The sequence below is a fragment of the Symphalangus syndactylus genome, chromosome 14 (genome assembly GCF_028878055.3).
Source record: "Symphalangus syndactylus isolate Jambi chromosome 14, NHGRI_mSymSyn1-v2.1_pri, whole genome shotgun sequence".
NCBI lineage: Eukaryota > Metazoa > Chordata > Mammalia > Primates > Hylobatidae > Symphalangus > Symphalangus syndactylus.
Window position 1 is genome coordinate 76636614 of NC_072436.2, and position 25981 is coordinate 76662594.

The 25981-nt window shown below is 35.0% G+C and overlaps 1 protein-coding gene across 6 annotated transcripts in view; it reads left to right on the forward strand.

The window, feature by feature from the left end:
- The window catches only part of VPS54 (VPS54 subunit of GARP complex), a 131611-nt gene that overhangs the window by 51958 nt on the left and 53672 nt on the right, over positions 1-25981 (forward strand). For 5 of the 6 annotated variants that reach the window (XR_008651006.2, XM_055243593.2, XM_055243595.2 and 2 more), the window contains 5 exons: positions 2236-2367; positions 5747-6132; positions 19980-20106; positions 21645-21752; positions 24495-24550. Coding sequence is in view for 5 of the 6 variants with exons in the window: in XM_055243593.2 (XP_055099568.1) it covers positions 2236-2367; positions 5747-6132; positions 19980-20106; positions 21645-21752; positions 24495-24550 (809 nt within the window). In the remaining variant the exon portion in view is untranslated. Of the gene's footprint in view, positions 1-2235; positions 2368-4141; positions 5650-5746; positions 6133-19979; positions 20107-21644; positions 21753-24494; positions 24551-25981 lie in introns of those variants that run through there. The other variant, XM_055243598.2, reaches the window with a different exon arrangement.

The window sequence follows — 25981 nt, forward strand, 5'->3', positions numbered from 1 at the left end:
ATTTTTTTCTGGGAAGAGAGTCGATTACCTTCATCAGATTCTCAAATAGGTCTGTGACAGTTGTTCTTTAGGGTAAGAGAAGATGAAAGACACAAAAAAGGGAGAAGGATATCATTTATATCATTTATTTGATCCTACAAAATAAAATTCAAAGTTTGTCATTTAAGGCTCAATGTTCCCTTTCATGTAATCTTTACACATTCTTTACTTCAGCCAAACTTTTTTTGATGGCTCTGTGCTTTATTTACACTGTTTCTTGATCCTGGAAGACTTTTCCCTCATCTTCCCATATCTAATTCTCTATAATCTTTTGCTTAAAATGGCAGCTTTACATGGGTACTTTCTTGTTCTTTCCAACAGAAGATAATTGGCCCTTTTGCCAAATTCCCATAACATTTTATCTGGGACTCTTTCCTCATCCCTCTGCTACCGCTTTAAGGATTTGTCCCTCTTCTCCTTATAAGATTTTTTTTTTTTTTTTTTGAAGCAGAGTCTCTATCACCCAGGCTGGAGTGCAGTGGCACAATCTCGGCTCACTGCAACCTCCGCCTCCCAGGTTCATGCAATTCTGTTACCTCAGCCTCCTGAGTAGCTGGGATTACAGGTGCCTGCTACCACGCCTGGCTAATTTTAGTATTTTTAGAAGAGACGGGGTTTTGCCACGTTGGCCAGGCTAGGCTGGTCTCAAACTTCTGACTTAAGTGATCCGCCCACCTGGCCTCCAAAAGTGCTGGGATTACAAGCATGAACCACCAGGCCCAGTCTCCTTATAATATTTTATATACATATTTTATCACATCCTTTGGATTGAAGCTCCATAAGGTTGGGGTCTCTTTACTAAATTATCTTTGTTTCTCCCTCAGTGCCTAGCATCAGAAATAGTAAATATTTATTGAATTAATCAATACTTTTAGTTATAATACCAAAGCAGGGATTAGAAAATTTACTCATGTCCCTAGTTAGATTTTTTTCTACCATATTCATTCTAATTTTTGTATATAGGTAAAATAAATCAGTAAATAAAATATAGTATATAAATAAATACATAAATTGATTAAACCATGTTTTAGGCCCTATGCTAGGTGCTAGAGATACAAAAATAAGCTATAAATTTAACCCTGCAAGAACATATGGTCTCCAGAGGGAGATATGCATACTAAATAAATAATTTCTATAAAGTATGAGGTAAATAATTAAGTATGCATGATATATTTGTGTTCAGAGATGGGAGTCATTATGTCATGCGCAAGGACACATTTGCCCTTTTGATTGGGTCATGTTCTTCAGGAAGATGTACAAGAAAAGGCATTCTAGGCTAGAAGTATGTATATAAAGATATGCATACTTTATGTATTAATACATGCATTGTAAAAAGAGTAAGAGTATGGAAGAGAATTGAATATTGCTAGAGTGTAATGGGTAAATAGTGGGAGTGACAAGATACAAAGAGGTAAGTGGTTCCAGAAAAACAATGGAGGATTTTGGATGCCATTCTAAATAGTTTGGTCTGTGGGTCATGGGAATCTGTTGAGAGTTTTAAACAGGGAAGTTAATACAGTTATACTTGACATTTTAGAGGAGTATCTCTAACAGTAGTATAGGGGATAGATTAGGGAAGGATATCAGTAAATAGCTATTGAAGAGCTGAATTACTAAATGCTGTGGAGATACAGGAAAGCAGAGATTCAAGGTATATTTACAAAATATAACGGGTAGGCCTTATTGCCTGGCTGGTCGTGATATGTAAGGGAAAAGTAGTCTATTCATAAAATTGAATTTGTTTTGGTTTTAATATTTATTGTATGCTTAATCTAAACTAATTTTAAAACAATTTTGAGCAGGAGAAAATAGAAATATAGGTTAAAGAAATTGATATTTGGCATTTTAAAAAACTATCAGTAGGAAATAATGTGGAGATTTTAGGATAAGTATTATATCTGCCTCTGGTATGTACCTGTAGGACTGCATTAGTGAGTATGATCATGTAGTAATAGAATGACCATCTCCATTGGTAAAGGCAAAAAACATTTTGTATCTTTTATGAGTATTTTAAGCTTGGTGAGAAATTTACACATTTTTCTTATAGATATCTGTGTAAATAACTCAAGCGTTATCACTTGCTTTTGCTATTCATACTCAAGATCCACGTTAATTTTGTTTAATGATCATGATGTTAGAGATAATGGGTATAAAGAAAATACTTATCTAATTGAGGGAAATGCATTTTTTTAATAGATTTTTATGAAACCAGATTTTGCCTTGGATGATTCCTTAACTTTTAATTCAGTTTTACCATGGTCTCATTTTAATACTGCTGGTGGAAAAGGAAATCGTGATGCAGCTTCCTCAAAGTTGCTTCAAGAAAAGGTAATTTCTTTTTGACTTTTTCCATGTAGGAAACTGTTCTAGTTAAGCAGTACTGTTTGCATGGGTTCAGATTTAGTTATTTAGTAAGCTGTACTTTTAAATTCATTTTTGTTGTTACTGATAACTATAAGCCTCCCAATCTTAACTAATAAACTAACAGTATTTTGGCTCAATGGAACACAAGTTGTGCAGATGAACAAGGAAAAACTATGTGAGTGCTTCTTACCTGAAAGAGCAGTTGATGGAATTTTAGTTGAAAGGATATATTAGCTAACACAATAAATTGCTTTGCATTTATCCTAGATATTATATTTACATATTGGCTAATTTTATTTATTTTTATTTTTATTTTTTTGAGACGTAGTCTCACTCTGTTGCCCAGGCTGGAGTGCGGTGGCACGATCTCCACTCACTGCAACCTCTACTTCCTGGGTTCAAGCAATTCTCCTTCCTCAGCCTCCCAAGTAGCTGGGACTACAGGTGCATGCCACCATGCTTGGCTAATTTTCTGTATTTTTAGTAGAGATGGGGTTTCACCATGTTGGCCAGGCTGGTCTCTAACTCCTGACCTCATGATCCGCCCACCTTGGCCTCCCAAAGTGCTGAGATTACAGATGTGAGCAACCATGCCCAGCCCCACATTGGCTAATTTTATAAGAATGATTTAAAGCACAGAAAACCAATGTTTTCCGAGGTACTGTTTTTCATTTTCACCTAGGGATGATTATTTTGAAACAAAAATATCTTAAAGAATACAATATTCCTGTTGTTTTTGTAGCTTTGCAAAGCCTAGTCTTTTACATGTTACTAGTCAGTTCTTTACATTTTACAATGTTCTATAGTCCAAAAGTCAACACCTTGAAAGTCATTTAATATTTAGACCTTTAAATATAATTTACTTATCAAGAATCTTCTAAAGACATTTGATCTCTGTTCTTTCTTAGCATTCAGTTTAGAGCTCGTCTAAAACTGAAGGTAGTTCTTAAAATGAGAGGTAGTGATTTTGTTTTACTTTAGTGATATGCCCTGGCAATCTGAAAGCTTGTCTCAGGAAGACATCAATAAATTAGGTTCAGTCCTCGTCAGAAACTGAAGAAAAGACTAGCTTGGGGAGGAGAGAAGAAGAAATGTGGGGAAGGAATCATGAGTATTCCTTTTCTCACAATTGAAAATGAAAATGAGCTTTTTCCTTTGGCAACATTTTCACCTATAAAAAGGTTTCTCCGTGCATAAGAACAAATCGATAAATCTGACGAAAACCATGGGTTTAGAGACATAGGCTTGCTCAAGACACAGGCTTTCATATTCTAAGTATATGCCCTGAGAGAATAATACCTTAAAAAGCAAAAGCCAGTAAAAGTCTCATCAATCTATACAGGTACTTTTAATACAGATAATTTAAAAATTATTTCCTTTATAGCATTTTAATAGGAAATAAACTATAAAAATGTTATGTCTTGAAACGAGTAAATCAATGGATTATTGAAAATTCAAAAAATCTTTGAGACTCAAATGCTTTTCTTATGCTGAATGTTTAAAGTGACTAAAGTAATGGAAATTTTTTTTATTTGTAAATTGCAGAATCAGATTTGCTATATTTACATTCTGACTCCTTTTCGTTCTGCTCTGTTCTTAGAATAGGAATAGAAGACAGGATTCCAAGAGAGCACTTTCAAACTCCTTTTATGATGGACAACAGCTGGTTTATCATGTTCGCTTTAAAGAGCAAGGATGCTATGACTAGAATTAAAGAAATTCATATTCTATTGTACTATGCAAAGTGCTGGTCTGCAGTAAAATAAGGAGTTTGCACTGGAATGCAAATCACTGCACTGCTTATTTCATTAAGAAAGTCTGAAAAAAATACAGTGTGTTTAATGATGTAGTTGATTTACTTTCTAGCAAAATTCTTTATTTCGTTATGGCCCTGTTAAACAGTCCACAGATTGGCAGCAGCATATAAATCAGATTCTGGGTAGCACTGTCCTAAAGTTATCTATTCTCCATTTAGTATTCTGGGAATTGAGTCCATGTTACCTTGCAATTTACCCTAGTACATTTGTGCCCATTTTGCTTTTTTAGTGAATAAATGAACAGCCATATTGAAGATGAAAGAGCAAAAGGGCATACACTCAAGATTTAAACTATGGAAAAATTTCTTGTTTGTAACCTATTTAGATATTGTAAGATTATTGAAGGAACATTATTGAAGATATGAATGATATTCTGTGTTTCCTTAGGGAAACAGATTTGATGACCAAATAGTTTCTTCTAATCTTATGAGACCTAAATGTTGAAAGTTCAGTAACCCTTTGAAACGATGAATGATCCCAAGACATTCAGAGATAATGCCCGAAGTCTGAGCTGTGGGTTAAAAAATCTCAAAGTAAAAAAATGGGTGAATAATGGAAAGATAATATAGCCAAAAAAGGCATATGCAGTTAGAAAGGAAGAAAAGGCAAAACAAGTTTTAGAAGTCCATATTTGAAATTTAGAAAGCATTTTAAATATATATTACCATAAGAATTAATCTTGGTAGTGCTACTAATAAAATATATATGAGCTAATTGTTTAACATGTTTGTCGAACTTTTAAGAGGAAAATTTGTTGGAAATAAACTGAATTTTACAAATTGATAAAAGAATCACTTTTGAAATGTAAAATAAGCAGCCTGAAAAAAATCCAAATGAATTATAGTACCTTATCTATAATTTGTGACTGAACCATCAGTCAATCTTGGATTATTCAGCATTTTGAGGCAGAATGGTATAATAGAAACAGCTTCAGTTTTTCAGTCAGAGATATACCAACATTCTAGTTTTGCTACTTAGTAACTACATGACTCTCTGTGTTTCCTCATCTGTAAAATGATAATAATAATACCTATATTTCAAGATTGTTAAAATTAGAAAAATTAGATGTGTATAAAATACCTGTCCCTAATCCATAGGAGGAGGTCAATAAATGGAAGGTATAAACATCTATTTAGCCAGATAAATGATGTGTGATGATGTTGGGGGCTAAGGAGATCATTCTCTTTATCTCAGATCTTAGAACATCTGAAACTGGAATTGTAATTTGAGATGTCTGTGGGGTACTCTTTTAGAAAGCAGTTGGTGTTTGGAAGGTGGTAATGACAGGAACAGAGGAGGAAAGTAAATGACCTTGTACTCTTTTGTCCTACATTTATATCTGTGGGCTGTACCCTTTATCTTCCTTCCATTTTGTTGTGCCCAATTTCAAGGATCTCACAATCAAACAATTCACACAATGGAATTTAAAGTATGTGTAGAAATCTTTTATCATTGTCATAAAGTATTTGGATAATCAAGGAAGGTATGCTCATAGTACTTCATATTTTTTTTCCTTCCCTTTTAAGCTGAGCCATTATCTGGATATTGTGGAAGTAAACATTGCTCACCAGATCTCTCTACGTTCAGAAGCATTTTTTCATGCAATGACCTCTCAACACGAGTTGCAGGACTACCTCAAGAAAACTTCCCAGGCTGTAAAAATGCTTCGAGATAAAATTGCACAGATTGATGAAGTAATGTGTGAAGGATCACTCCACATTTTAAGACTGGCACTTACCAGAAATAATTGTGTTAAAGTATACAATAAGCTGAAGTTAATGGCCACTGTACACCAGACTCAGCCTACAGTACAGGTGTTATTATCTACTTCTGAATTTGTTGGAGCATTGGACTTAATAGCAACAACGCAAGAGGTTCTACAGCAGGAACTTCAGGGCATTCACAGTTTCCGGTATGTCCATTAAGTAAGCCACTAGAAATAATGTTAGAAATTTTTAAAGGATAAAATTTAGCATGTAATGTTAAAAGTGTGAATGTATTCAAAGTTAAATGGATATTTTTTCTTCCAGATTGATCATTTGTTTAATAATGTTATTCTGATATTATAGTATTAGCAAAACAAAAACCATAAGGAATAATATTTTCAGAGACATTTGGATGGAGAAGCAAAATTAAAATTTCTAGGAGATGAGATAAATGCAAGGCCAGTCACAACATTAACATTTTGAAAATGTTGAAATAGCTTTGTGTCACAATGGTAGGTCAAGGTGGAGAGAATACCAGTATATTTAAAATTAAGTTTGTGTTGAAAGCCTTTAATAGATTTAAAATTGAATAATTATTAAAATTCATTTCTGATTTGCAGTCTGTTTATCAAATTGCAAAATAAATCCACGTGGTGATGGAAAAGACCCAATTTCTACTGTTGTGATTTTGAAAATACCTTAGGTTTTAGGTATTTTATATGAAATCATTCCAAAGTGTTTATTTTATAGACTAATTGCAAGCCATCAAAATTTCGTTCCATTAAGCAGGCTTGCAGTATCCTTGTAGAAGTTCCTATCTGCTGGGAAAACCATCAAAGCCACGTACTAGTAAGTGACTGTAAAGTTTTATGGAAGATGTGCTCTGTAACTTAATCCATTATGGAAAAGTTAGCTTCAAAATACATTTATTTTAATTGAATTATAAATCTTATTGACTGAAGATATGTAATTGGAATGTTTAGGATATATTTTTAAAGCTGAAACCAAATTTAATTAGATGAACAATTGATTCATTCAGTTAAGGTATGGCTGTTGAGCATCTATTACATGTCAAGTACCAAACAGAATGAATACTGGGAATATAGTCATGAATAAAGTAGAGATGTTCAGTGCTCTAAAAGTCTCTACAATTTATTTGGCATGGGGAAGGAAGCAGACAAATTACTGCATAGTTATGATATAGTGTAATACAGTGTGATGAATGGAAAGATCGCTGTGGAGCTCTGACCTTAGGGGTGGAACCTAATCCAGACTTGGATGGTTATAGAAAACATTCTGAGTCACAAACCTCTTTGAGAATCCATTGAAAGCTACTGTTGGACTATCTTTCCACAAAAATATACCTGTACATAAAATTTTGCAATCAATTTTGGGTGATTCATGGTTTTTTGAAGTCTACTTTGAATTTCCCAGCGTGGAACCCAGGGCAACTAATTTTTAATTTTTCTTTCACCTTTGAAATTATAAGGATTTATCTTCTTTGAATTTGTATGTCGTACGTATTTTTTCAATAAATGTCAATTTTGTCATTGCCTTAGAAAAATGGATTTCTATAATGACAGAAGCTGTGTTTTTAACTTATCACTTACTGTATAATATCATGAGTGTTGATGAATATTGGGAGCCAGTATCCCATAGATAGTACAGAGCTGAGAAATAGAATCAAAGATTGAATGCTGCCTTGGCAAACACAAATTCTCAAACTGTTCTAATTTTTACCTCAAAGTTCATGCAGTTTACTTTTACTTTCCTTGACTCATAAGTTTATGGTCAATACTCATGAAAAGTAATTTTAAGAAGAGGGTTGGATATTTATTTATTCTCAGCAGTTTATGATTTATTGGGTTACAGAATAAAAATTTTATAATCTTGTATTTATTATGAGCTCAAGGAAGAGCTTACCTTTGTTTTCAACCTTAATTTTTTTGTTTGTACCTTAACTCAAAGTATAAAATATTCTTCATTTAAAAATGTCTATTATTTATGTATGTATGTATTTCGAGACACGGTTTTTGCTCTGTTGCCCAGGCTAGAGTGCAGTGGTGTGCTCTCAGCTCACTGCAACCTTTGCCCCCACCCCCAGTCCCCTGCTACCCTGTTAACTCCCCACCCACCACCAGCTCAAGCCATTCTCTCACCTCAGCCTCCTGAGTAGATGGGATTAAAAACACACACCATCATGCCCAGCTAATTTTTATTTATTTATTTTTTATTTTTTTTTGAGATGGAGTCTAGCTCTGTCGCCCAGGCTGGAGTGCAGTGGCACAATCTCGGTTCACTGCAACCTCCGCCTCCTGGGTTCAAGCGATTCTCCTGCCTCAGCTCCCGAGTAGCTGGGATTACAGGCTCCCGCCACTGTGCCCAGCTAATTTTTGTATTTTTAGTAGAGATGGGGTTTCACCACATTGGCCAGGCTGGTCCTGACCTCAAGTGATCTGCCCATCTCGGCCTCCCAAAGTGCTGGGATTACAAGTGTGAGCTACCGCGCCTGTCCTGATTTTTATTTTTAGTAGAGACGGGGTCTTGCCTTGTTACCCAGGCTGGTCTCGAACTCTTGAGCACACGCCATCTGCCTTCCTCGGTTTTGCAGAGTGCTGTGATTACAGGCATTAGCCACCATGCTCAGCCAAAAATGTTTATGATTTTTAAAAAGACTTTCAGATGTTCTCATTTTCTACATTTAGCTCAATATCTTTCTATTTTTTTTAGACCACATGTGTAAAGAGTGTTATTTCTTCATGTAAAACATTTCTGTAAAGTTTCCTATCAAATGTCAGTTCCAATATGTTTATAACTATTTAAAAGTTTGGTATCAGAACTTGAGTCTCTAACTTCTAATAAACATATAGCAAATTATTTTCAAAAACAAAAGTACTCTAAAAGAAAATGTTTCTATAGTCAAGGAAGAATACTGAATCATACGTGAAGTAGTTTAAGACTTGTTATTATAACCCCATTCTTTGTGTTTTGTTTTAAATTTGTGTCAAATCCTATATGATGATTTACTTCTTGACTTTATCTTTCCTTTTGCTAAAGGTTGTTAAATATTAACATTAGTTACTTTCTTATATAGTTTCACACATATTTTTAAGGCCATTTAACTTTATTTAGAAGCATAAGAATTAGTTTTGGATGCTTTATAGATTGATTTTTATCCAGTAAAATATGTATTAGAGGTCTCTTACGGTAACATAAGCATTAGGTTATAAGCTGTTCTCCTTAGTTTATTAGAATAATTATACTCTCCCATTAGGAAATAAGAAATATTCTACTTGCATTTCACACTCTTTTGTCTTTTTTATATCAGAGTCCATATTTTAGTCATTTCGTGGGCCATATACTAAGCATAGGGTCTTACTTGAAGTAAGAAATCTTTCAGTAGGACAAGCAAAGGACTCTTTTGAATTTATTTGTTAATAGTTTTTCCATTTTATGAATCTTAGTCCAAGTTTTGCTTTTGGCTGTAATGTTCTTTGTATTGCTTTTTAAAAATGCTCTATTTCATATATATATTCAGTCTTGCCCTGTCACCCAGGCTGGTGGAGTGCAATGGTGCGATCATAGCTCAACTGTAGCCTTGAACTCCTGGGCTCAAGTGATCCTCCTGCCCCAGCCTCCTGGGTAGCTAGGACTATAGGTCTGTGCCACCATGCCAGGCTAATTTTTAAATTTTTTTGTAGAGATTAGGTCTTGCTATGTTGCTCAGACTGGTTCTATTGCTTTTAAAGGGAACTTTCACACCAAAATTTTCCAGTAGTTAAATTACCACAAATGCAAATCTCTGTTTTCAAAAAGGAATTTTAATAGTTTTTTCTGCCATTTTTCTGTGTACTATTAACCTAACATCACATTTTTTCTAGTCATTAGTAGCAAATAATGCTTATGTACGTCTTCTTTTTTCTCATTCCTTCTATATTTTTTGACTTTGAAATTATTTTTCGTGTAAACTTTTTTGGTGACTTCTGAGCTCCTAGACCACCTTGTTTATATTCTCTAATGAAATTTTACAGTCTCCTACCATGTTTTATCATGGTTTGTGTTTTTATTTTAAATCTTTCTATCAGGCTTTGAATTTAAATGTCTTGGACAAGAGCTATGTTGTACACATCTTAATACATATTTGTGAAATCTGTGAATTATTCAGTATATTACCAAATGTATCTTGACACTTTATTCCACTCTTTTTTTTCCTGTCTATAATCATTGTCCCTAATTTCCCATTTATAGTCTATATGACTATAGTTCTTAATCCTGGCTGCATAATAAAATCTCCAGAAGAGCTTTTAAAAAAGTGTGTCACACCTCACCCAAGCCAATTAAGTCAGACTTTCTAGAGGTTAAGACTTGAGCATCTGTATTTTTTTGAAAGCTCTCTGGGAGATTCTAATGTGCACCATAATTGAGAAGCCTGGTTTATAACTACTGTTGGATACTCAACTTTTTCTTGATGTGTAATTAAAGTGGTAGCATCTTCCTACATAAATTTGTTCTTTCTAAAACAAAATTTTCAACTAACACACCTTCCTGTCTCTATTCAAAGAGGTTTCTACTAATGGATTTGGGGGTATGATGTATCTGTATAAGTTCCAAGTTTGATTTCCCCTCTTCAGAACTTGAAGGGTAATTTTGACTCATTGCATAACTCATAATTATTATAATTCCTTTGTACATTTGTTGAATTTATAAATTTAAAAAACTTTGAATGATTTTACTGCCTGAATTGTTGCAAAATTGGGCAATTTTAATTATTAGGACATAAATTTTTTTTTTTTTTTTGAGAGGGAATGTTGCTGTGTTGTCCAGGCTGGAGTGCAGTGGTGCAATCTCGGCTCACTGCAAGCTCCGCCTCCCAGATTCACGCCATTCTCCTGCCTCAGCCTCTTGAGTAGCTGGGACTACAGGCACCCGCCAGCACACCTGGCTAATTTTTTGTATTTTTAGTAGAGACAGGGTTTCACCGTGTTAGCCAGGATGGTCTCAATCTCCTGACCTTGTGATCTGCCCGCCTTGGCCTCCCAAAGTGCTGGCATTACAGGTGTGAGCCACTGTGCCTGGCCGGGATATAAATATTTTTAATCATTACATATGAAATGAAATTTTGTTATCTATTACCAATAAAAATGATAATCATTGAAACAAGATATATCATTTATATACTAATTTAACTAAAAGTATTGCTGAGGCTGATGGCATTCAAATGCTTAAGCAGATGTAGTACAGAAGTCTCATTATGAGCCCAAGAATGCATTTGAATGTTGATATCTTGCAGGTTTTGATAAAGAAAATCTTTAGTTACCTTGAAACTTAGTGCTGTAGTGTTATTTGCTCTTATTGTAAAGCTTTGTGTAGAAACTCTTAGTTTTCATCATTGTTGTTAACACTGTTTTCCTACTACTTCATACCATGATTACTACCACCGCCATTCTACAACAGAGGACATATATTGAATACTTGAGTATTCTGTACCAGATAAGAATACTGTGCTAATAATATATGTGCTAAGTATATTGACATTGCCCACTCCCCAAAAAACTATGAGATAGGGAATGTTACCCACACTTTACAGATAGGAAAACTGAGGTCATATAGCAAGTTGAGTAACAGTACAGTAGAGATTCAACTTGGGTCTCACTGGGCTTGAGAGCTATGCTTTTTAATATATTTGTTTGAGGATCTTATAGGGCCTCAAATAGATCACTCTGAATGTCAATACTAATTTAATTGTACAAACTGTGGGCAATTGAGCTATAGGTTTGCTCAGCAGCCAGGAGCTACCATATTAATGGATTTTGGCTTAGAAATTACTGCAGCTAGCTTGTTTTCTCCTTGTAAGCCTTTTTTTGTTTTGTTTTGAAAGAAAAGATGCGAAACACTCAGTTTATTATAGGTTCCAGTTTATTATGATTTCATTGATCAGTGGCCACCTTGAGATTCCATTTAAGGGATCTTTATTATTGGATGTATCAAAAGGTATTTAACAGGTTATTTGACCTTAAATCTCCTATAATTTAGATTTTAAAATATTGTAGTAAGAAAACATCCACATTGTATGTTTTGTGATGAAGAAATCAGACTTCTTGCTATTTGATGAAACTAGAATTACTACAGAGTTTATTGATATACAAGGTTTTCTGATAAGAACAGCACAGAGGTCACTGTATTGAACATACAGCTTAGTAGAATGTCTGAATTAATGTGCAAATTGAGGTATATCTAAGTAGAAAGTATTGGGATTGTTTCAGTTTACTTAGCTGGATATATTTTTCAGAAAGTGATATTTTAGTTGTCATTTCAGTAGATTCTCTCACCACTCTAAATTACTGTATGTGATTATTAGGATACATACTTTTAAAACAAGGTGTTAGCAGTTTTATCTGAAATAGTTTTGTTAAGGTTAATAATAATGCACACGTCATTATTATTGCATCTATTGTCAAAGTAGCCAAGAATATAAAATAATAGATTGAGGATGAATAGGTGAAACTTGTAAAATATTATAGTTCTGAAAGTTGCATTTAAGGATTTGTGTAGACAAATTGTTGCATATATAAAATACCTGTGATTATAAAATAAGTACTATTTGGTGTTAGTATTGAGGTTCTTTATTAAATTAATTATATAATCTGTATTAGATAATTAAACTTTAAAATTAAGGATGCATAAAAATGAAGCTACTCAAGTTATTTAAAATAATATCTAAGGTCAAATAGAACATTGCATTTAAGTTGTGCCGAAATGACGGAAAGTTTTATTATTTTGATGCCCAAATATCAGTAGATACAGTCATATGGACCTCCCACCATAATTCTTTATGGTGATTTGTTGAAGACTATTTATACTTGAGGTAACACATACCTGAGTGCTAACCTCTAGTCTGCATTAAAAAAGAATCAATGATCTTTATAAAAATAATTGAGAGCCAAGCTATATTAGGTCTAAATTTATATCCTACACTGTCACTGTTTTTTTTTAAACTTAAACATACACAACAATAAAGGAAATTATATGAAAAGAATTATAAGAAGCCAGATAAATTGTTTATCTAAGTTGTCAATGCAAAGCCAAGTTTGTTTTATCTGTATCCTGTATTATTTTGTAACAAACCCCAAACATTTTGTTTCATTCATAAATATTTCATTAGGTATCTTCAAAAGATAAGGATTTTTAAAAAATATAACTCTAACATCATTTATATTTTCAAATATAGCTAGTCAGTGTTCAGATTTTCCTGTTTGTCTCAAAATTCTTTCTTACAGTGTGTTTATTGTAATCAGAGTCCAAATAATATCTGTATATTGCAATTGGTTGATATGTCTCAAGTGTTTTTTGATCCATAGTTATCCATTCTAATTTTCTTTCAAAATACTAATCGAAGAAACTGGGTTGTCTTATAGTGCTTCTCATAGTTTGGATTTTGTAAATGGTGTTTCCATGTTTAGCATGTTATTTTTTCACCTGTATTCTCTGTAATTGATAGTTAGATTTAAAAGCTTGATTAGCTTTAAATTTTACTTTTTGACAAGAGCACCTAATAGACAGTGGTGCGTATTTCAGTCAAGAAGCATGAAAAGTCTCTCTTTTGATGATTAGCAGCCATTTAATAATTGTTGTCTAGATTTGTCATTAATTGTGGGCTACAAATTATGATACTCTAATTCTATCCCACTTTCTTATTCACTGGAATATTTCTATGAATTGATGTTTCCCTATATCAATTATTTGGTCACCCTTTGAAGGACAATTCTTACAAGATTAGACAGGATAAATGCTAGATTCTTTTCCTTTATTTAGCTGTTTTCAAAATAATGGATTGGAAATCTAGCATCCTCCAAAGATAACTGATGAATTTTTAAAGACATTATAAATACATGGATTTATATGCAAAGTGTTTTAAGTTCTTTGCTTTTTAATTTTTATCAATGTTCAAATTGAATTATCATTTGTAGGAACCTCCTCCAGTTCATTCTTGAGTCTTTTTGACATGATTTCCTAAGTAGTTATTGACAGTTTTCTTACTTTGTGTTATGACAGGATGTTTATAGTATACATTTTCTACCCCAGACCTGTAATCTGCCATTTGTCTAGGGAGCCCTACTTTCTTTCAGTAGGAAATAGTATTTAGAAATCCATCTGGGTAGTAGGCATGTTCTTGCTACTGGATTGGCCATTATTTCTAGGCTTTTGTAGTGGACAGAACTGGGAAATAATTTTCTTTTTTAAGTGACTTTAAAACAATAATTTAACTGTTCATTTCATATGGGATATATCTTAAGGAAAAGAAGAGAAAAAAGTCCTATATTGTTTGTATTAATAATATTGTTCTGAGATAATCTGTGTATGTTGTGGGATAAAACAAATGAGGAATTATGTTAGTGTCATTAGTAATCACAATTTTCAGCCTGATTAAAAGGAGATACATACGTAAGATTGAAGAAGTAAAAACCATATAGTCTTGAATTTAAATGGAAGTATCAGTATGACCTCAGTTTTTCTCCCCTACAACCCCTACCATAAGTCGCCATTTAAAAGTTTTAGTTTATATCTATCCATCCATCTGTCTGTCTCTCATCTTAGATAAGCGTTAGCGCACTATACATACTGTTCTCCACCTTGCTGTTTTTACCTTACAATATACTCTGGATATTGTACATGCTCTACAGCATGCATTCTCAATGGGAGATACTACCTCAAGAGGGCAAACATTGGCTCTTGAAAGGTGAAAAAAAATCTTGAATATAACAATGGTTTGTGACCCTTCAAAGGGCCATAGTACATAAACAGATATATAATATATTTGTGGCATTAAAGTTTCATAGGGGTGGCCGGGTACCGTGGCTCATGCCTATAATTCCAGCACTTTGGGAGGCCAAGGCGTGTGGACCACTTGAGGTCAGGAGCTCGAAACCAGCCTGGCCAATATGGTGAAACCCTGTCTTTTACTAAAAACACAAAAATTAGCTGGGTGTGGTGGCACATACCTGTATTCCTAGCTACTCGGGAGGCTGAGGCACGAGAATTGCATGAACCTGGGAGGTAGAGGTTGCAGTGAGTTGAGATTGCGCCACTACACTCCAGCCTAGGCAACAGAGGAGACTCTGTCTAAAAAAAAAAAAAAAATAAAAATTTCATGGGGTTGTGTGTGTGTGAGGTTAGAAAAGGCTTCTGGAGGGGAAATAATGAAAAATGCTCTATAGCTGTATGTATAGGTATTAATCAATTCTTTTAAAAATGAGTAATATCTATTTAAAATAAATGCATTGTGATTTATTCAACCATTCCCCATTGGTCAGCATTTGGATTGTTTCTATTCTGTTACAGTTACCAATAGTAGGGCAGTTAATGTATGTTCTTTGGTATTTTTGCTCATGCATCTTTGAGACAGATTCTAAGAAGTGAGATTCCTAGTTCAAAATTCCTCTGTGATTTTGCTAGATACTGCCAAGTTCCTCTTGTGACAATGTTTTAGTTTGTACTGGTGGATATATTCTAAATTAGTCTACTGTAAGATATTGATGCCATTTATGAGAACCTTTTTAGTCTATTAACTATAAGAAATATAATTTTCATGTTGTAAGATGCAAACTTATATGTTATTTCACTTATCAGATTTGTTTCATAATTATCACTACTCCTACTTACCATATGTTGTTTATAAAAGAAGAATAATGCATCTACCCAAAAGGTCAAATGGTTTTAACTAATTTTTTTTTTTTTTTTGAGACGGAGTCTCACTCTGTCGCCCAGGCTGGAGTGCAGTGGCGCAATCTCGGCTCACTGCAAGCTCCGCCTCCCGGGTTCACGCCATTCTCCTGCCTCAGCCTCTCCGAGTAGCTGGGACTACAGGCGCCCGCCACCACGCCCGGCTACTTTTTTTTTTTGTATTTTTAGTAGAGACGGGGTTTCACTGTGGTCTCGATCTCCTGACCCCGTGATCCGCCCGCCTTGGCCTCCCAAAGTGCTGGGATTACAAGCGTGAGCCACCGCGCCCAGCCCTTAACTAATTTTTTAAAAATTGTGTTATATCTCATCTTTCTTAGTAAATATAGTTGCCAATATTAAGGATTTGTTTTTCAAGTAAATATAGTGTAGATATATTTTAAATGTTTTTTAAATTTTAATGTAATATAAAATTTAAATGTTTTAAAACTGTCCCTCAAAATAGAGCTTAAAACATTTTTTTCCCCTGAGATATAAACATATTTTCCATTGGGCTTTTTCATTTAAGTTTTGAAATTCTTTGGACCAACTAGGTTATCTAGGCTTCTTTAGCTCATTGCTTTTACACAGCTATTTGAAAGTATGGCAGAAATCCCTTTGTATATGAAAGTACTTCATCCTTACATTTTTCAGTCTTGTGTTTCAATTACTTTCAGTTTAATGACCTAAAGGATGTTGCACAGTAACTCAAACTGATTATAAGAAAGATTGAATTGAGTCCGTCTGTACATATAGTCCTTCAGATATTTATATTTGCACCCAGAACAGGGCCTAGCACAGGGTAGGCACAAATGTTTGTTGAATAAATGAATGACTAGGGAGCTACCACCATTGATATTCAGTAAGTGGTTAATAAGGAAAGGACTTAGAATGTCAATATTTTGTCTGTGGAAAACAATCATAAATATACCCAGTAACCAGATTTTCTAGAACACATTTATTGGGAGGCTAAAGGTACACCTTTGACCTTGAACAACATGGGTTTGGACTCGTGGGTCCATTTATACACAGATTTTTTTTCAGTAAATATATTGGAAAAGTTTTTGGAGATTTGTGAAAGTTTGAAAAAACTTACCACATAGCCTAGAAATATATATGCCATGAATGCATAAAATATGTGTAGGTACTAGTCTATTTTATCATTTACTACCATAAAATATACACAGCACAAGGCCGGGCGCTGTGGCTCACGCCTGTAGTCCCAGCACTTTGGCAGGCCGAGGCGGGCAGATCACGAGGTCAGGAGATCGAGACCATCCTGGCTAACACGGTGAAACCCCGTCTCCACTAAAAAATACAAAAAATTAGCCGGGCGAGGTGGCGGGCGCCTGTAGTCCCAGCTACGTGGGAGGCTGAGGCAGGAGAATGGTGTAAACCCCGGGGGGCGGAGCCTGCAGTGAGCCGAGATCGCGGCACTGCACTCCAGCCTGGGTGAAAGAGCGAGACTTAGCCGGGCGCGGTGGCTCACGCCTGTAATCCCAGCACTTTGGGAGGCTGAGGCGGGTGGATCACGAGGTCAGGAGATCGAGACCACGGTGAAACCCCGTCTCTACTAAAAATACAAAAAAAAATTAGCCGGGCGTGGTGGCGGGCGCCTGTAGTCCCAGCTACTCGGAGAGGCTGAGGCAGGAGAATGGCGTGAACCCGGGAGGCGGAGCTTGCAGTGAGCCGAGATTGCGCCACTGCACTCCAGCCTGGGTGACAGAGCAAGACTCCGTCTCAAAAAAAAAAAAAAAAAAAAAAAAAGAGCGAGACTCCATCTCCAAAAAAAAAAAACCAAAAAACACAGCACTATTTAAAAAGTTAAAATTTATCAAAACTTGCACACAGACTGTACATGGCCCCACTCATGCAGTATTAAATCATAACTGCAAAAAACTAACTGTAGTATATATTGTACCACTGTAATAATTTCATAACCACCACCTTGTTGCTGCTGTGGTGAGCCAAAGTGATGCTAGTCATCTATGTTTGAGCAGTTCCTCTCTCCAGTAAATTGAGTATCACAGTAAAAGGTGATCTCTAACAGTTTTTGCATGGTTTTTATTGTTTTTAATACATACTATACACCTTAAATAACACCATGGGACCCATACTAAGTTCACTGGTGATGCTGGAAGTACTCCCAAGAAGCAGAGAGAAGTCATGACATTTACAGTAAAAAGTTTAATTCCTTGATGTGTATGGTAGATTGAAGTCTACAGTTGTGGTTGCCCACGATTGTAAACAACAACAACAATAACAACAACAACAACAAAAAAGGAAATTTGTGAAGTCCTCACTCCAGCTACAACAGCATTTACTAAAACCTTTTCTTTCTGCAAGTACCTTTTTATCCATTATTGAAAATGCAGATTTCATGTAGGCGCAGGCTTACTATGAGAAAGGCATACCTATAGACTCTAAGTAATTATTTGAGAAAAAGCTAAGATATCAAGTGATAATTTAAAGCAAAAGGAAAATTAACATCTAAAGCTAGAGAGTTTAATGCCAGCAAAGGATGGTTTGATAATTTTAGAGGTTTGGCTTAAAAAAATGTCATGATAATAGGAGAAGCAGCTTCTGCTGACAAAGAGGCAGCAAATGAGTTCCTGGATGCCATTTAGAAAATAATGGAGGAGAAAGAATATCTACCTGAAAGGTTTTAATGCAGACAAAAGTGCCCTACTCTGGGGGAAAAAAAAAGCCACAAAGAACATTTATTAGCAAGGAAGAGAAGTGAGCCACCAGGATTTAAGACAGGAAGGGATAGGCTATCTCTTACTGTTTTGTGCAAATGACGTCAGGTTTGTGATCAGGACTGCCCTTATCTATAAAGCTGCTAACCCACAAGCTTCAAAGGGAAAAGATAAATAACAGCTGCCAGTCTTCTGCTTATACAACAAAAGACCTGCATGAGAATGCTTTTTCTGGATTGGTGCCATTGATGCTTTGTCTCTGAAGTCAGGAAGTACCTTGCCAGTAAGAGACTGCCTTTTAAAGTTCTTTTCGTGTTGAACAATGCCCCTGTCCACCCAGAACCCCATGAATTCAGCACCAGAGGCATTAAAATGGTCTCCTTGCCCCAAACACAACATCTCTAATCTAGCTTCTAGATCAGAGAGTCATAAGTACCTTCACAGCTCATTACACACACTACTCTATGGAAAGGATTATCAGTGCTGTGGAAGAGAACCCCGATAGAACATCACGAAAGTCTGGAGGGATTACACCGTTGAAGATGCCGTCATTGTTATAGAAAAAGTTGGGAAGACCGTAAAGCCCGAAACAATAAATTCCTGTTAGAGAAAACTGAGTGCAGATGCTGTGAGACAATCAAGGAAATCATGAAAGAGATTGTGGATGTGACAAAAAAGGGTGAGGAATGAAGGATTTCAAGATAAGAATCTTGGAGAAATTCAACAGCTAATAGATACCACACCAGAGGAATTAACAGAAGATGACTTGATGGAGATGAGTGTTCTCAAACCAATGCCAGACAATGAGGAAAAAGAGATAGAAGCAGCAGTGCCAGAAAACAAGATGACATTAGACAATCTGGCAGCAGAGTTCCCATTATTCAAGACTGCCTTTGACTTCTTTTATGACATGGACTCTTCTATGATATGGGCACTGAAACTAAAGCAAATGGTGGGAGAAGGATTGGTACCATATAGAAACAAACATTTTTAGAGAAATGAAACAGTAAAGTCAGAAATTACAATGCATTTCGGTAAAGTTATACTGAGTGTGCTTGCCTCTTCTGCCTCCACTTCCACCTCCTCTGTCACCCTTAAGATAGCAAGACCAACCCGTCCTCTCCCTCCTCCTCCTCAGCCTACTCAATGTGAAGATGACCTTTATGATGATCTGATTCCAGCTAATCAATAGTAAATGTATTTTCTTTTCCTTAGGATTTTCTTAGTACCGTATTTTCTCTAGCTTTATTGTAAGAATATAGTATATGGTACACATAATATAGAAAAAAAGTGTTAATTGACTTTATATTATTGGTAAGCCTTCTGGTCAACATAAGCTATTAGTAGTTAAATTTTTGGGGAGTCAAAAGTTATACACAGATTTTTGATTGCACTGGTGTTTGGTGCCTCTAACCCCCATGTTGTTCAAGGGTCAACTGTAAAGAGAAAAATGGAATTTAGAAGATGAAACGTTTGCAGTTGTTTTGGTAAGTTAAAGGACTTCATTTTTTGAAAACATTGCATTATTGCACAGGTACTGTCAACTGGAGAAGTTTTACCTACTAGTTCCCTTGATTATGGAGCGAATTTGTAGTTTTTACTGAATATAAATATAACATTTTTCTCTTCCTTTTTAGGCATTTGGGATCACAGCTTTGTGAATTAGAAAAACTGATAGATAAAATGATGATCGCAGAGTTTTCTACTTATTCTCACAGTGACTTAAATAGACCACTGGAAGATGACTGTCAAGTTTTAGAAGAGGTATGTGTTTTAACTGTGGAATGAAGTTGATGCCATTGCTTAACAGTCTTGGCTTAGAACACATTTTTCTCAGATTATAGGAAGCAAAATTATCTTAAATTTCAAGGGCTGTCAGACCTATGAAGTACTTCACTAGCTATGTGACTTTAGCAAGCACCGTAATTGTTCACTATCCTATGGAATTAGAGAATAAAATAATTGTATAGCTTAATTAGAAATTAGAGTTAAAATGAGCTTACAGACCAAGTTAAAAATACAGATATAGGATGAATTAATTTATATTCTGTGTTTATGTGTGCGAGTGCTGGAGCTTGTCTTTTATAAAAAGTGATCATAGTTGGGCGCATTGGCTCATGCCTGTAATCCCAGCAGTGTGAGAGGCTGAGGTGGGAAGATTGCTTGAGCCCAGGAGTTTGAGACCAGCCTTGGCAACATAGGGAGACTCCATCTCTACAAAAAATAAAAAAATTAGCTGAGTGTAGTGGTTCATGCACACCTGTAGTCCCAGCTACTTGGGTGGCTAAGGTGAGAGGATCACTGGAGTCCAGGAGTTTGAGGCTGTAGTGAGCCATGATTGTGACATAGCAAGACCCTGTCTCAAAAAAAAAACAAAAAATTGATCGTTATCATATGGTAATTACCCATCATTCAGATTTACTGAGTACCTATTATGAACATGTTTTTTATATATGTATATACAAATACATAATATCCAGGCTTCACTTAGCTGGTAAATTCTCAGTGTTAATCACTGACAACAACTAGTAAAAAATCCCAGAAACCCTGATAACCGCCTAAGTAAAGAAACTTTTGTAGATGTTAGCAGTTGACTTCCCACTGAGAGTCTAGGTCATTATTTCAGTCTGCTAGACTATGCATTACAAAGCACAGGGGTGAGGCGCAGTGGGTCAGGCCTGTAATCCAAGCACTTTAGGAGGCTGAAGCTAGAGGATCGTTTGAGCCCAGGAATTTGAGACCAGCCTGGGCAACACAGTGAGTCTACAAAACAAATTTAAAAATTAGCCAGGTGTGGTGGTGCATGCCTCTAGTCCCAGCTACTTGGGAGGCTGAGGTGGGAGGATCACTTGAGCCTGGGAGATCAAGGCTGCAGTGAACTGTAATCACCTCACTACACTCCAGCCTTGGCAACAGAGTAGAACCCTGTCTCAAAACAAACAAGCAAAAACCAAAAAAAACCTACAGGGCCCATGGAGTATTTATGGGTCGTCAGGGTGTGAGAAGGATATTTTTTACTTGTTGAAACTAGAACAAAAAATACCCTTGTATTGTTTTGCCCGAAAACCAGCTTCATTGGTTCACTGTGGTGGGGTAGGATTTATCTGTTTTAGAACACTGACTCCAAAAATCTCATGGTAAGATTGCTGTGGGAGGGGTTTTTCAGGCTGCTAGAAAATACTTTGTGCAGGATAGAGATCTGAGGATTAAACAGAACTCTTGATGCTGAATATTTCTACCTCTAAGTAAAATTACTTCATATTTAAAATGTCAAGTTACATACTTTTATTTTATTTTAACAGGAAAGACTAGTATCTCTTGTATTTGGACTTTTAAAACAAAGAAAGCTTAATTTTTTAGAAATCTATGGTGAAAAAATGATTATTACAGCAAAGAATATCATTAAACAGGTAATTGTACATTTTTATTTGATATATTTTGGTCTGGAACCTTTGTGAACTTTATTTTTATGTTATCCTAGTAATAATATATATAGTGTAATAGTAATATAGCTCATTTATCTAAAAACTGAAAATTTAGAAAAATTAAAACATAGCCCTACCAGCCAAAAGATTACTGCTATAGGAATATTTCTATTTGTAGACTTTTTTTCTTATGTAGACTGATTTTCTTATGTTGTCATTATGTGTATATGATTTTATACATATATTTCAGTTACAATCATAAGCATTTTCTCATATTATTATTAAAGCTTTCAGAAACATCATTTTTAATGATTGTGTAAAGTCCCATTAACATTATGTTAAATCTACTTAACTTTTCCTCTGTGTTGAATATTTAGGTTGTTTTTAATTTAATACAATAAATAGCACTGTGACAGACATCTGTGGTATAAAGTTATTTTGTTTTTCATACTTAAGAATGTTTGTTCTTAGACTGATTCCCAGAAGTAGAAGTATTGGTTAGAGAGTAAAGAGTATTTTTAAGTTATTTGATGTATAGAATTTAATTCCTATTTAAAAAGATTTGCCAATTTATACTCCCACCAGCAGTAGACAAATGTTCATTTCCTTTTTATCCTAATCTCTAAGAAATTATAAACTAGAATCCATGTGTTCTTCAGTATTCCCTGATCTTTGTTTTGACTTTTTTTAGTCAGATAACTCTTATCCACTGAACTTCAGTTTTTTAATATATGAAAAAGATAATATAATTTTAAAGGTATTTATTAGGCTTAATTGATTATCATTAGGTTGAATGTACACATATCAGTTTTTAAAGTTTAAGTTTAAAAGTTAAATAAGGAAAAAAAATTATAATCATCCCCTCTTTCAAGCACTGATTAAAACACTGTATTTTTAAATTGGTACAACCACTTTGAAAAATTGTTGCCAATATATAGTAATGCCAAATTTGCATACATGTTGTGACCCAGCATTTCTATTCCTAGGTATGCACCCAACAGAAATATGTGTATAAGTTCACCAAAACACAGCAGGAGAATGTTCCTGGCAGTACTATTGGTAATTTTAAAAACTGGAAACAGCCCAAATTCCATCACCAGTAGAAAGGATAAACAGAATTTTGATGTATTTATACAGTGGAATACTATACATTAATGAGAATGAATACACAGAATAACAAATGAATATTATAGACATAATGTGGAGCCAAAGAAACCAGACACAGAAAAGTATACATTGTATGATTCCACTTATGTAAAACTCAAATGCAGGCAAAATTATTCTATGGTTTAAAAATCAGGACAATAGTATATTTTGGGAGGAAGTAGTAACTGGTAGGGGAATAGGGGAGGAGCTCTGGGTATTAGCAAGGTTGTTTCATGAGCTGAGTTCTGATTACACAGATGTACTCCATTTGTACAAAAGTATTGAGCTGTAAACATAATTTGTACAATTTTCTGTATATATATTTTAAGCAATTTCTAAAAACTGGTATGTTTCAATTCCCAGACTTCAAATCTAAGCATTTATTTTTTAATTTTAAACTGTTGCATGTATCACAAGGAAATGTAACTTCTAATATTAATTTCTTTTGGTATTTTAATATGGGGCTTACACCTTGTTCCTAAGTATTATAGTTCTGCTTTTCTGGTGTAGGATTTTGAACAGTTTTGAATATTAGGTTATTTTAATTAGTACAATTCAAACATATTCTGAAATGATTATTTAATTGGCTAATTGTAATCAGCTTTTCAAACACTGAGAGATACATAAGAGATAAAAATCTGGTAAAATAATTATTGTAGTCAGTAAGAGCCTTTAAAATTTTTTTTTATCTTAAGTGCAGGGGTTCATGTGCAGGTTTGTTACATAAGTAAACATGTGACATGGGTTTTTTTGGTATAGATTATATCATCACCCAGGTATTAAGCCTAGTACCCATTAGTGATTTTTCTGGTCCTTTCTCTCCTCCCTCCCTCCACCCTCCACTCTCCAATAGTCTCCACTGTGTGTTGTTCCCCCCTCTATGTGTCTGTGTGTTCTCATCATTTAGCTCCTACTTATAAGTGAGAACATGCAGTATTTGGTTTTCAGTTTCTGTGTTAGTTTGCTAAGGATAGTGACCTCCAGCTCCATCCATGTTCCTGCAAAGGACATGACCTCATTGTTTTTTTATGGCTGCATAGTATTCCATGGTGTACATTTACCACATTTTCTTTATCCAGTCTATCATTGATGGGGATTTAGGCTGATTCCATGTATTTGCTATTGTGAATAGTGCTACAGTGAACATACGTGTGCATGTGTCTTTAATAATAGAACAATTTATATTCCTTTGGGTATGTAACTAGTAATCGGATTGCTGGATTGAATGGTATTTCTCTCTTTAGGTCTTTGAGGAATGGCTACACTGTCTTCCACAATGATTGAACTAATTTACACTCCATCAGCAGTGTATAAGTGTTCCCTTTTCTTTACAACCTTGCCAGCACCTGTTACTTTTGACTTTTTAGTAATTGCCATTCTTACTTGTGTGAGATGGTATCTCATTGTGGTTTTGATTTGCATTTCTCTAATGATCAGTTATGTTGGCCACATATATGTCCTCTTTTGAAAAGTGTCTGTTCATATAGTAAGGGCTTTTTTAATGTACAAATGGAACATGGAATACTTAGGATTTGAAAGACAATTAATCAAATTGTTTTTGTTTTTTCTTAAATTTTGCAGTGTGTGATTAATAAAGTTTCACAAACAGAAGAAATAGACACAGATGTTGTTGTGAAGTAAGTATAAATATATAGGTTGGTGGTTATCAGTCAAAGATGATAGATGCAAATTAGAATAATTTGAAGTAGATTTCATTAAGGAATTATTTACTAAGGTGTGAGCAGGGTGTAGGAAAATCATAAGTGACAGTGCGGAACGAAGACAGTACTTAACAGAATTGAGGAGAAAGGTAGTTGAAAAAAAGCTGTGACCTTGAGTAGAGGGAAGCAGTCACCCTGAGGCAACCCTTGAAAGAGGCAGGAGAAGTAGGTACCTTTACTAGAGAGCTAGAGGAGTAGGTACCTTTACTCCTTCCAGTCTTTGTAAGGGCTCCTCATTGGCCAGGCCCACATATTAGTTTCCCAGAGCAGAGAGCAGGATGGAGAGGGACAGAACATAGATATGGAGAGGTGAAATGGAAGATAATTCATTACAGGGGCATAGCAAGTATTATGTTTAAATTTTTAGCTATATAATTAAAATTCAACTTTTAATTGGCTTTGAGAAGTTTGAGTTTATGATTTTGAATTGCCCATGTTTGTATTTTTTTTTGTTTTCACCCTAGAAATTCCTGTTCTTGGCCAGGCGCATTGACTCACACCTGTAATCCCAACACTTTGGGAGGCCGAGGTGGGAGAATTGCTTGAGCCCAAGAGTTCGAGACCACCCTGGGCAATAAAGTGAGACCCCCATCTCTACCAAAAACAAACATTAAAAAAATAAGTTGGGCATGGTGGCACATGCCTGTAGTCCTAGCTACTCAGGAGGCTAAGGTAGGAGGATGGTTTGAGCCTGGGAGGTCCAGGCTTCAGTGAGCCGTGATTGTGCCACTGCATTCCAGCCTGCAAAACAAAGTAAGATCCTGTCTCAAACAAAAAAGAGAAAAAAAGAAATATTCCTATTCTATTATTTTAAGAAGAATAGTGATAATATTTTATGACTGAATTTCTTGTTCATATGGATATTTAAATGCTTTTAACTGGCTTAGATATGAATAGCAATATGTACAACTGTGAAACTTTCTTGGGCCAAACTCACAGAATGGAGTATTAATTTCCACACTATTACCTAGGGAAAACTCAATTTCAGAATTAGTTGAAGCCAACTATAATAATCAGAGAATTGTTAGTGGTTGGAAAACATAAGTCATTGGGACACTATTAGAAGCTCCATGGACGTGGAGAGTCAGTTTTTCTTCTTCCCTAGGGAATTTTCTCCATATAAGTAGAGAACTTCCTGTATATCAAGTGTTGTAGTATCTTTTTAGAATAAACTCTTAGCTGAAGCTGCATTTATTAAAAATTTGGAGTAATAAGTCATTTTGGTACTATAAAATATCTTTGGGGGATGAATTATATTTTATATTACTTTTTTTCACCTTGAAGTTAATGATTTGTGTCAACTATCAAAATAATATTGGCTGCTGCTTACATGGTACTTTTAAAAAT